The sequence below is a fragment of the Hypanus sabinus genome, chromosome 2, assembly GCF_030144855.1.
Source record: "Hypanus sabinus isolate sHypSab1 chromosome 2, sHypSab1.hap1, whole genome shotgun sequence".
NCBI lineage: Eukaryota > Metazoa > Chordata > Chondrichthyes > Myliobatiformes > Dasyatidae > Hypanus > Hypanus sabinus.
In genome coordinates, this window is record NC_082707.1 from 50043361 (window position 1) to 50057131 (window position 13771).

Sequence of the window (13771 nt, forward strand, 5' to 3'; positions counted from 1 at the left end):
GAGATCTCAGATCTAGGAAGCACTATGTAGAAAAGGGCTTGAATTGTTGCATTGCTCTTTCTAGAATGTATATATTGCATTTAGGGGCTGCCAGTATTTAAGGCCACAATGGCGATTGCCTTGCTAATCAAGCATTGGCCAGGGGAGCACTGTTTCAGTGCTGTTATAATATATTAATTGATGGAAAATATTTCATAACAGTGATTCACTCACTGTAGATTACCTAGCCATTTATGATTTCTTTCAGCAACAACATTTATATGACTTGTCCAATTAAATTCAATCATGGAGACCACCACCAACCTCCACCTCCCCAACTCAGGTTGAATACCACGGAATCATAGAAGGAACATGACAAGATCATAATGTAAAATTGATTGGAGAACTCAATATCATTCTGCTGTTTTAAGAAAAATTAGCTTGAAACTGAGCTATATTGAATGTTGCGAAAATCTTTGATCACAGAGTGCTGGCATGAATTTGGAAAAATTAAGAATTTTCCTAATGAACCCAAACAAATCTTTAAAAAGGAATATTGAAATAGCAGACCCTTTGGATATTATTGGAATGCCAATTGGTATTTAATAAAGGCTTATCTAAGAAACTATTAACCAGATTAAACCTTATCAAATTGAAAAAAAATTAATGGCCCCATTAAGAAATTGCCTGGCAGAGATTTGGAAAGGATAGGATAATGGGCAGGCATTGGGATTAGTATGACATGTGGTGAAATATATATATAAGTTGAAAGTGAAGTAAGTTGAAGCATCTGATGGTTCCAATGGTGATGGTGCTCAAGTGCCAATTCAGACAGATCTAACAAAACTCTACAGTACTGAAATTACATTTTGGAGGCATTGTCTTTTTGAGAAAAACGAACAAAAAAACTCTGCCCACTTGTTCAGATAGATTTAAAGATCACAGTTTATTATCTTCAGCAACCTGTCTAATGCTAATCTCTCAAGAAGCGTCATTATTGCAGATTGTCTAATAATCAGTGCATTGTTTTTGAGAGGATTTATTGCATGCAAATTGGTTCCTACATTTCTTATTTAATGGAATTACTTCATTAACTGTGAAGCACATTTGATATGACAGTGGTAAATAAATATCTTTAATTAAGTTACAAAGAGTTACTGTTAGACAAGGAAAGGCAAACCTATGGAGAGTTTACACTTGAGGTTAATCAGAAGTACTTCATTTAGATGATTGTTAAAGAATGAACTTTTCAAATGATAAATAATGAAAGTCAGATGAGACAAGGGTGTATGAATACGCATCACAAAGATGTTTGGAAAATAAAAAGACTAATTGAATGGTGGCATTATATATACTAAGAAAGAGAAATCAAAAAGTTGAAATTGTTATTATAGCTATATTGTTGGACTTTAAATAGTTAAAGTTGATTTGATCAGTTTTCAAGACAGTATAGGAACTGATGGGATTCAGGGGGCTTTGAACCAGGAGTATGAAGCTTAGAGAAGTATGTGCTTTATTAAACGCCAAGGAATTCAACATGTATAAAATTTATCTTGACTCTCCGCCAATACCTAGGCCAGGGGTCAGCAACCTTTACCACTGAAAGAGCCACTTGGACCCGTTTCCCACAGAAAAGAAAACACTGGGAGCCGCAAAACCCGTTTGACATTTAAAATGAAATAACACTGCATACAACGTTTTTTTTGCCTTTATGCTATGTATAAACAAACTATAATGTGTTGCATTTATGAAATTGATGAACTCCTGCAGAGAAAACGAAATTACATTTCTGCATGCAACAAAAACATTTTGAACTCCGAAAAAAAGACGTTGGGTTGAAAGTTACTTTTAAGTAAAATATTCAATGTCTATTTGAGTCCTTCTTGTATTTATGAAAAACGCCGAACTTAAATTTTCCGCCAGCAGCAAACCAAAAATAACGTCAGCCAGCTGTCATCCTGAAAAATGAAAGGACTATTTCACTGAACAATGAAAAAATATGAATATAAGTAAAATAATAGGCAATTAAAATATTTATCATACTTGGTTAATGGGATTTCTGCTCCTGGACCTCAGCGCACAGCGTCTGCACATCAGGGCTGTATGATGTCACCTTCATCTTTACACAGGATCGCAAGCTGTCATCGGTGAGGTTTTCAATATCACTCCATTTGTGTTTCTGAGCAAGAACGGCCTTCTGACGGGCAACATCTTCAAGGTCTGCTGTCAAGCGTCTAAACTTGGACACCCATATGTCTTTGTCGGCTATGACGGCCAGTTCCATCTCAAGATCAGGCTGACTCACACCTGCCAATGCAGTCGTATTCAGTAGGGAAGGATCGATGCTTAAGGGAGTGACCGGGAAGGATAATGTGTTTTTTTCCTCTCTGAACTCACAGAAGCGTTTCCCAAACGATGTTTGCATTGCGATGATTGCAGAATGTAAATACTCCGAAATTATCATGTCGTGACCTTGTTTGAACTCTCTCAAATTGGGGAAGTGAGACAAAGTGCCTTTCTGTAAATCTCTGGCAAGCACTGTCAACTTGCGCTCGAATGCCAAAACATCCTCCAACATGTGCAGGGCTGTACGTCCTTTCCCCTGAAGAGCTGTGTTCAGCGTGTTCAGGTGCGCTGTCATGTCTACCATGAAGTGTAGCTTTTCCAGCCACTCTGGCTGTTCCAGCTCAGGAAAGGTGAGCCCTTTGCTGCCCAGGAAAGTTTTCACTTCTTCCAGACACGCGACAAAGCGTTTCAGCACCTTCCGTCTGGACAGCCAGCGATAAAAACACGTTGTAGCGGTGTCAGTAAACTGCAGTCAAAGATAGCTTTATTCGAACTAAACAGCCTTGCTTTTAAGCCTCCCTCAACCCAGCCCCCCATGGACGCAGATGCTGCAAAAGACGCGTACTCACAAACCCCCGTAGGCTATCTCCCTTAGCCGGAATGCTGGCTAATTGTGAGCCGTTTCGGATGTGGCAGGAAATGTGTCGCTACACTTAGGTTGTACAAGATCACCATAATTACATTTCAAAAGCTAACAAACTAACATAAAATACATTTTAATTAAATACTGACCAATTATTTCCCAAAGCCACAGGGAGCCGCAGCACAGAGGTGAAAGAGCCACAAATGGCTCGGGAGCCGCAGGTTGCCGACCCCCGACCTAGGCGATTGAGACAACCGGGAGTAGTCAAAGCCAAGGCCACTCTCAAGGTAGATTTCTAATCTGTAACTGAATTAAGACTCATCAGTTAAGGTGGGAAGGAAGTTGCACCTGAAGATTAATGCACAAGCTATTATTCAAAGTTGAAGAGTGGAATGTCATACTCCTGTTTGCTTGTGGCTTTAGGGTTTAGATATTGCAGCCAATCATGAAGAGAGTTTCCTCCATTAAGCTTAGTGATGAGCCAAGAATGCATACCTCCAATGATATCCACCACTCAAAACGTATCATAGAGAGATCTAACAATTTGTGGGGTTGGATTTTCCTTAACTTGAGTTAACAATTTTTAAAAAATCCAATTCCACATGGTTGTTAGATCTCTCTGTTATATGTTTTATAAGCCAGGTCTAGCAAATCATCACGCAAACTGGTTTACAAATGAAATTGGGATCTCAGCCATTAACATCATTAACTAAGCTCAAGTGCATTGCTTTATTACCAGCTCTCTGCTTATTCAACAGTAGCTGCAGCCAAGCTGGTGAATAGTTACTCATATAGATGAGGACGATGAAAATTATTATGAAGGATGACAGGAAAAGTACAGACCCAGCCTGTTTGGATCTGAATGGTAGACTGTTTGCCATGCAGGGCAGTGGTTTGGGCTGGCTGGCTGATAGATGGGACATGGTTGGAGTGCTGATGCTGGGAATATGGATGGGGTTATTTGAAGGCTACCACCAGATTGTGTTCCATGGTGCTAGTTACACCCCTTTAGCAATGCCTCAGTAGTGCCAGTGAATCCCATAGAATGTAGATTGCTGAAGTTCTGGAGCACTGTCTGTGATGTGTGCTACTAAAATGATCTTGACTGACAAATTCTAATTATTGCTAATAATGCCTCCAAGTCTTAAATAACTTCCAAAAGTGATTGGCTCAGATGATCAACTCTCGCTAAAGAAGTGCTGGCACAAAGTCAAGTTAATTTTGCTACTTACTGATCTTCATCTCTGACAGTAAGAATTCAAGATGCAGCTAAAATTTGAAGTCCCCCAAGACGAGGAAGGTTTATGAGATGGACAGTAAATGCTGGACTTACCAACAATCCGCATATCCCATGTAAAAACGCAAGCAGCAGAAATTTCACATCCTATAGCTACAAAAGCAGTAGTCATGTAGTTGTTGATCGTGCATCAGGCCCAGTCTATCTTGAATGGTTAATTGAACTGAATTTCTACATTAGCTCTCATGAAAATAAAACCTCTCAAAAGTGTTTCATGACACATGAATCAGTTTTAAAACCACTACTGCCATTTTGGAAACACAGTAGCCAGTCTGACAGTGATTCCAAATGGAAAGGGACTTGTAAGTTGCACTGAGAGATGTAAGTAGAGGAATCAGTGGAAGAATTTCAAAGGAAAACTTAGGTAAAAGTAAGCAAACATGCAATGAATCAACTGAATAGAAAGAGACATAGTGAGGAAAGTACTGCAGATTAATTTAAAATGAGGGAAAAAAGTAATATCAAAATGAAAGATGAAAGAGTGAGGCTTTGGAAAGAAGAAATGCTAATTAGATGAGCACAGTGACAAAAAGCTGAATAAGGAGAGAGCAGGCTGAAAAACAGAAATAAGAAATAAGAGGAATAAGGAAGATTAGGTCAGCAGCTAAAATAAGAAAATTTTGAAGAAAAAGCATTAAAAGCATGACATTAGATTGATGAAATTCAGGGAAAATGAATGGAAGTAGAGGAAATTGAGAATAAATGCAGATTGGAAAGCGTTTTGTAATTACAAATGCGGCTCTTACGCATAATGCAAAAAAGTACTGCAAATTAATTGTTTCTGAGGCTAATGGAAAGGCTATTGCTCATTGAAAGCAATTTAATGTCATTTTCTGAATGGGATTATGCTAGACGTGAGTGATATGCCTTGTGACCTAGAGAAGTCTTTACTGTCTAATTAAAGTATCATAAAAAATAGCCTGAAGAGTGAGGTAAGTTCCATTTAAAAGCATTATGTGCAAACAGTAGCTGAACAAAAAGGAAGAGGTGTACAGTACAGAGAATCATAAACAAGAACTGGTGTAAAATAAACAAAAAGAATAGGACATTGGTCCAAAATTTCCACAAGCATTTGATGAGCAAATCTCTTCAGCATAAAAATATTGATTCTTTTGGTCTCAATCAGGTGTAAATACACACTACCTTTATTGGGACTAGAACTGTTTCAAATGACATAGCGGTTAGACATTATCACAGCTCAGGGCTTCGGAGTTCGAAGTTCAATCCTGGTGCCTTCTGCACGAGTTTGTACGCATTCCCTATGGAATGGAATGTGTGGGGTTACTCCGGGTAGTCCAGTCCAGTTTCCTACCACAGTCCAAAGTCGGTTAATTGGTCATTCTAAATTGTCCCATGATTAGGATTAAATTGCTGGGCAATATGACTCAAAGGGCCAGAGATGCCTAATCCACACTTTATTTCTAAATAAGTAAATCAAGTAAAAATGTCTGTAATTTCACCATACTGTTTGTGTTAGGTCAAGAGAACAGGAAGTGCTGGAGCAGCCGGAGCAGGGTATTGTAAATAACATATGAACTGAGAAAGAAAGAATGGGGAGTGGGCCAAGTGGAATAATAGTTCTAAGGTCTTGCATAACCCCTCTCCCTGCTTTTACCATCAAGCCAGAAGTCAACTATAATTCAATGAGGAATACAGAGGAACATGCTACCAACACCAGGTAGTCATAGAAATGATGTTCTAAGCTTCTGAAGCTTCATCGCGAGGCTGAAAGAGTTCTAAAGAGCAAGAAGTAACATGTAGTAGAAAGAATTAAAAAATCCCACAAAGCAGATTTGAACAAAGTTCTAGAGTCCTGCCAAAAGCAATAATAAATTGTGGTAGAATAAACAGATAATGGAAGCAGGAGGCTTCAGCATATGGAAGCAAATGAAAAAGATGAAATATTTATAATTATGTTCAGCCAGAAGTGTACTGCATGATCTATCTCAGCTTCCTCATGTGACTGCCCTGTTACACAAAGTACAAAGCTCAGCTGTCCAAGTATTGTAGTTCGTAACATTTTTAGCTTAATCCAGTGCAATATAACTCTGACACCACACCAAGACTGTGGAACTTTTTCCAGATATGTCCTGATGACAATGAACAGGGTAAATCTAATAAGGCATTTAATTTCCAATCTGTCTACTTTTCCATATCATCAAGATACTGTCAACAGTGATGTCAAGCAGCACTTGTTCATCATTAATCTGTACACTGATAGCCCATAATTTTGGTCAAGATATTGACCAAAGAGCTGTAATTCAGAGATGAAGTGACATTATTGATAATATCACAGCATCATCTATGGAGGGAAATAGGCAACTGACATTATGGGTGATGGTGGAATGACAGCAGAGATGTCATTGAGTATCGGTGACTCGACTCATTGTCAATGGCCAAACTCCTGATTGACTGGCATATTTGAGAAGATGAAGAGCATCCTGGGAATTCTTTCCTGCACCCATTCCAAAGCCTCTACATTCATCCCTGTATGTTATGTTCAGAATTGTGCACAATACTCCAAGTGTGCCCCAGCTAAAGTTTAAAAGTGTTCAAGAGGTGCAAAACAGGGCCCTCCCCCACATAGTTTTAAAAGGTTTCAATCAGGCTGCATTGCTCTTGCGTTCCAATGGCGTTTGAGCTGCGTAACTGCTTTGTTTACCTGTTTACATAACCAGGGTTGAGTTCAGCAGACTAGGAATATTTGTTTTAGAAATGTTTGTTAGTATTCTTTGAGTCCTAGGGGATGCTATAATGGTCATAAAGAAAGGGAGTGTACAGTACAGTAGGAGAAAATCAAAACAAATAAAACATGTTATGGAAATATTTATTAACATACATGAAATAATTTTAATATCCCACACTTTAAAGGAAGGATATAAATCTGAATAGTTCCTTTAAGCATTTTAACCAATCAATCTTGATATCAAGACAAGTCAAGTCACTTCTTATTGTCATTTCAATCATAATTGTTGGTACAGTACATAGTAAAACGAGAAAACGTTTTTCAGGAGCATGGTGTTACATGACACAGTACAAAAACTGGACTGAACTACGTAAAAAACAACACAGAAAAAAACAACTAGACTACAGACCTACCCAGGACTGCATAAAGTGCACAGAACAGTGCAGGCATTACAATAAATAATAAACACGACAATAGGGCAGTAAGGTGTCAGTCCAGGCTCTGGGTAGTGAGGAGTCTGATAGCTTGGGGGAAGAAACTGTTGCACATTCTGGTCGTGAGAGCCCGAATGCTTCGGTACTTTTTGCCAGATGGCAGGAGGGAGAGGAGTTTGTATGAGGGGTGCATGGGGTCCTTCATAATGCTGTTTGCTTTGCAGATGCAGCGCATAGTGTAAATGTCCGTAATGGCGGGAAGAGAGTCCCTGATTATCTTCTCAGCTGACCTCACTATCTGCTGCAGAGTCTTGCGATCCGAGATGGTGCAATTTCCAAACCAGGCAGTGATGCAGCTGCTCAGGATGCTCTCAGTACAACCCCTGTAGAAGGTGATGAGGATAGGGGGTGGGAGATGGACTTTCCTCAGCCTTCGTAGAAAGTAGAGACACTGCTGGTCTTTCTTTGCTATGGAGCTGGTGTTCAGGGACCAGGTGAGATTCTCCAGCAGATGAACACCAAGAACTTTGGTGCTCTTAACGATCTCTACCGAGGAGCCGTGGATGTTCAGTGGGGAGTGGTCACTCCATGACCTCCCGAAGTTAACAACCGTCTCTTTTGTTTTGTCCACATTAAGAGACAGGTTGTTGGCTCTGCACCAGTCCATTAGCCACTGCACCTCCTCTCTGTAAGCTGACTTGTCATTCTTGCTGATAAGACCCACCACGGTCGTGTCATCAGCGAACTTGATGATGTGGTCCGAGCTGCACAGTCGTGGGTCAGCAGAGTGAACAGCAGTGGACTGAGCACACAGCCCTGGGCCCCCCCCCCCCCTGTTCAGTGTGATGGTGTTGGAGATGCTGCTCCCAATCCAGACTGACTGAGTCTCCCAGTCAGGAAGTCTAGGATCCAGTTGCAGAGGGAGGTGTACAGTCCCAGTAGGCTCAGCTTTCCAATCAGTTTCTGAGGGATGATTGTGTTGAATGCTGAACTGAAGTCTATGAACAGCATCTGAACGTATGTGTCCTTTTTGTCCAGGTGGGTGAGGGCCAGGTGGAGGATGATGGCATTGGTGTCATCTGTTGAGCTGTTGGGACGGTACGCAAACTGCAGGAGGTCCAGTGAGTCGAGCAGCAGGGTCTTGATGTGCCTCATGAAACACTTCATGATGATGGGTGTGAGTGCAACAGGACGGTAGTCATTGAGGCTGGACACTGAAGACTTCTTCGGCACGGGGACGATGGTGGCGGCCTTGAAGCACGTTGGAACGGTGGCACTGCTCAGGGAGATATTGAAGATGTCAGTGAGAACATCTGCTAGCTGGTCTGCACATCCTCTCAGCACTCTACCAGGGATGTTGTCTGGTCCAGCAGCCTTCCGTGGGTTGACCCTGCATAGGGTTCTTCTCACGTCGGCCACGGTGAGACACAGCACCTGAGCATTTGGAGGAGGAGCCATGCCATTTTCCGCCTCAAAACAAGCATAGAAGTTATTCAGCACATCTGGGAGGGAGGCATCACCCGCACAGTCAGATGATGTCCTGTAATTGGTGATGTCCTGGATGCCCTTCCACATGTGCCGCGTGTCCTGGAAGTGGCAGTGGATTCGTTGGGCGTGTGCATGCTTTGCCCCTCTGATGATGCAGGACAGTTTTGCCCTTGCTGTTGTTAGGGCTGCTTTGTTGTCTGCTCTGAAGGCAGAGTCACGAGTTCTCAGCAGCGCACGCACCTCCACGGTCATCCATGGCTTCTGGTTAGCGCGTGTAGTGATGGTCTTGGACAGCCACAATACATACCAGTTAACTGCCTAAGAAGAGTGATAAAATTGTTAAAACACAACTATTGTGCTTTGTCAGGCTGCCTAAATTAACTTATGTTTAAATGGAACAGAACTACATCAAGCATTTGTTCTGAATCTTTAACTTGGCAATATCCAATATGGAAGTGAATATATTTTGGGAGATCACAGGTAACACATGCTGGAAGCAGCCATGTGCTGAGAGAATGATGACAAGCATATGGAGAAAAGCTTTTCTCTGTCAGAGAGGATTTATGCTGTGAGTTAATTTGTGCCAGTTGTGGGTTTGCAAAACATTAACAGGAACATTCATTCATAATGACCCATTTTTTTTTAAACTTTGAAGGCTTTAGTCTGTAACATAATGTTTATTTTTCTTGTTAATGATGGTTGTCCATCGTATCCAACAATGACAGGAGACCTGTGTGGGAAGTCTGTTGTAATGGAGGCAGTTCTCATCTCTCGACCTTGGAAAGCCAGATCCAGTGGTACAAATAGTCATCACAAACTGGGGACTTCCTTAGTTGCAGTGGATATCCATGACTTTATCTGTGCCTTGTCATACCTTTCACTCTCCATGAAGCCTTATGGAACCATCTTCCTGGCTCTCACTGTTGATCTCATTTGCCCAGTCTGGTGGAGCTAACTTGACATGCTAGCACAGGCATTTTCCTCTGGCTACCTTCACCTGGTTTAGCCCACATGCCAAAAGGGTGTACCAGGGTGTGGCTGCTTGGAGACACAGGAGAGGGCTGATTGTCCAGTGAAGCTCAAAGCTGAGTGGGCTGCCCCAGAATGGACATGACAAAACCCTTTACCGGAGGTACTACACCTTCCTGGACATCCCAGACACTGCATTTTTCTTGTAAATACCATATGCTTCTTGGACAGGAATACTGTCTAATCCATTGATTCATTAGAGTATAGTTATAGACCAGGTCTCAAAGGATTGTAAGAACATCAGATTTCTGTAGGAGATGAATATGTGTTACCTGTTTCACAATGTCCTAATCCTTGAATTTACTTTCATCTGACTAAAACTAAGACTTCTGTCTAATGGCGTGTTCAAGCTGTGCATGGATCAGTGAATAGTCAGGGGATTAGGAACGCAAGTGGGTGGATGCAAATTCGGCACAGTAGGATTTTTGAATGGATGTTAGATATTTATATTCCAAAAACCTGCCATGGAGAAACTGTCATCTAAGTGGGAGATCACTTGAGCTGAGTCAGAGAATGAAGAAATATGGACAAGGCTACTACTTCCCTAACTATTAAATCAAAAATCTTGATTTTTTATTGTCATCCTTGCATTTACTGAAATAATTTTAAAATAATTTAATGTCAGAAACCATTTGTACTGACTGTACTACATAGTTATCCAGATATTTTGATTTAGAATTTTACTTACGTAATCCACTTATATAATATTTCAGGAACTGAAAAGTAAACAACACTAATGTATGCAGACAGTGAGCATAACTGTGAGACTGGTTACAAGCACTGACAGTTTGATAGTTACTTCAGGGGCTATGTTTAACACTAGGTCAGCTATTTCTGCCCTTGAATTATAATCGCTAAAAGCAACAATAAACACTAAGTAATCACAGTTACAGAAGCTGCACTATTAGCAAACAAACTGTTCAGTATTACTGTTACCCACAACCTGAAAATCCCATATACGGATTTTTCTTGATCTAATTTAAAAGGAATTATTTTCTTGGGATTTAATTCCTATCAGGGCAGGAGAGTGATGGCAAAGGTTACTCATTTCTGACACTTGCTTATATGCAGTTTTCCAGCCATTTATTTTACTGTGCAGATTCACCAGCTGCTGAGTGAAGCAAATGGAAAACCTTAGCCATCGTCTTTTCAAAGACAAAAAGCATAGATAGTCAATAATGTCGATCCCCCCCAAAAATCTGGCAATCGTGTTTTGAGCATTTTTAACAAGACTGTAAAAGATTACACAGCAGAAATTTTAAATATAAAATTCTACTTGAGTCAGTGTTAGGAATGCAGATTTCAGCACTTTTGGTTACAAAGCTGGAAGATGAGGTACGATGAGCCCGTTGAACTTGGGAGATAAAATTGACAGAAATCCTAAATCAAATTTACACAGTGCTTGTCACTCTTCACTTTATGGTTGTTGATAAAAGTGGTAAGAGCAGAGAGAATTCCTTAGCTGATAATCTGACAAGAAGCTTCTTCCAATGCATATTTAGTAGGAATAGATTAAAGAATTTTTTAAATTTAGAAACTGCATCAGAGCGTTTCTCATAGGCAGCTTGGTTACAAAATATACACTATATCGTCTTCAGGCAGTTTCCACTGAGAGTAAAGCTTTGGCAACCCAGATTGAGGTAACAAATATTTAGGCCAAAGTTTACCAATGAAATCACCATGGAATGATTTTTCCCTAACAAATTTTTATGAAGATTAATTATGCTTTTTAATGTAGGACAACTTTCATAAAACTATATTACTGCTTAATATGGTGAATTGTTCTTCATATAAAATCCAACAATCATACAATCAGTGACTACTTTATTGGGTACCTCCTAATAAAATGGCCATTGAATCTATGTTCATGTCTTCTGCTACTGTAGTCTATCCACTTCAATGTTCAACATGTTTGTGCATTCAAATGTACTGTTCTGCACACCAGTGTTGTAATGTATGGTTAGTTGAGTTACTGTGAACTTCGTGTCAGATTGAACCAGTCTGGCCATTCTGCTCTATCCTCTCTCATTTACAAGGCATTGCTAACCATAGACCTGCCACACTGGATGTTTTTTTTTGTTTTTCACACCATTCTCTGTAAACTCTAGAGACTGTTGAGCATGAAAATCCCAAGAGATCAGCAGTTTCTGAGATTCTCATGCGACCCCATCTGATACAAACAAATGTTCCACAGTCAAAGTCACTTTGATCACATTTCTTCCCCATTCTGATGTTTGATCTTAACAACAACAGAACCTCTTGACCATGTCTGCAGGCTTCTATGCATTGAGTCACTGCCTCATGATTGGCTGTTTAGATATTTGCATTAATGTACGTAATAAAGTGGTCACTGTGTATATCAGGAAGAATATATATAACATGTGGGAACACGACCTGCCAAAGGGTTTCGGCCCGAAATGCTGACTGGTTTGCTGAGTTCCTCCAGCATTTTGTGTGCGTTGCTGTAACATGTGGGACACTGATTGGCACCACTTTAAGCAACGTATCATATCCACCAACGACACATGCAGCTTATGGCAAGGTCTGCACACCATCACAGACTTCAAAGCTAAACACAATGGTGCTGCCAACAATGCTGTCTCTCTCTCAGAGCAGCTAAATCTTTTTTACCCTCGGTTCGATGTCGCCAACACTGAGCCCCCGAGGAGAGCCGCTAATGTGACCTGCACCTGAGGCTGAAGTACTCAGGCGTCTCCAACAAGTGAACAGGCGCAAGGCTGGAAAACTGACTGGATGGCATTCCAGGGTGGGTACTCAGAGTGTGCACGGCACAACTGGCTGCTGTGTTTGTAGACATTTTTAATCTCTCCCTCTCCCAGTGCAGAGTGCCCTCCTGCCTCAAAACATCCACCATTGTCCCTGTACCTATAAAAACTAAGGAAACATGGCTGCACAACTGGTGTCCTGTCACACTCACCTCAATAATGAGCAAATGTTTTGAGAAACTTGCCAAGGAATACGTCGGCAGTATGCTATCACCCACATTGGTCCCCCTACAATTGCCTGCTGACACAACTAAACGACAGATGACGCAATAGCCACAGCTCTACACACCATCCTTACACACCTGGAGAAGAAGGATACTTACGTGAGAATGCTGCTCTTGGACTACAGTTCAGCATTCAACATTATAATTCCCTCCAGGTTTGACAAGAAACTCAGAGACCTCAGCTTATACCCTTCCTTGTGCAGCTGGATCTGGGACTCAATGTCAGATCACCGGCAGGTGGTAAGAGTGCACTTCCTCCTCTCTGCCCCTCTGACCCTCAGCACAGGAGCCCCCCAGGGCTGGGTCCTAAGCCCCCTCCTTTATTCTCTGTATACCCATGACTGTGCTGCCACCCACAACTCCAATCTGCTAATTAAATTTGCAGATGATGCTACATTGATTGGCCTTACCTCAAATAATAACGAAGCAGCCGACAGAGAAGAAATCATTACCCTGACACAGTGGTGTCAAGAAAACAACCTCTCTCTCAATGTTGATAAAACAAAGGAGCTGGTTGTGAACTAGAGGAGGAATGGAGACAGGCTAACCCCTATAGACATCAATGGATCTAGGGTTCAGAGGGTGAACAGCTTTAAGTTCCTAAGCATGCATATAAAAGAGGGTCTCACTTGGTTTGTACATACTGGCTATTTGGTGAAAAAAGCACAACACTGCCTCTTTCACCTCAGACAGTTGAAGAAGTTTGGTGTGGGTCCCCAAGGATTTTCTAAAGGGTCACAATTGACAGCATTCTGACTGGCTACATCACTGCCTGGTATGGGAACTGTACTTTCCTCAATCGCAGGACTTTGCAGAGGGTGGTACCAACAGCCCAGTGCATCTGTAGATGTGAACTTCCCACTATTCAGGATACTTACAGTGTCAGGTGTATTAAAAGGGTCCGAAGGATCATTGGGGA

General features: G+C 41.2%; 1 protein-coding gene across 1 annotated transcript; it reads right to left on the minus strand.

The window, feature by feature from the left end:
- Positions 1-1626: 1626 nt before the first annotated feature.
- Positions 1627-3143, minus strand: LOC132404685 (general transcription factor II-I repeat domain-containing protein 2-like). The gene is made up of 2 exons (XM_059989033.1): positions 2023-3143; positions 1627-1937 (listed from the first exon to the last, which is right to left on the minus strand). Exon 1 carries the CDS (start codon positions 2627-2629, stop codon positions 2027-2029), a length of 603 nt encoding a protein of 200 aa, XP_059845016.1. The 5' UTR covers positions 2630-3143; the 3' UTR covers positions 1627-1937; positions 2023-2026.
- Positions 3144-13771: the final 10628 nt, after the last annotated feature.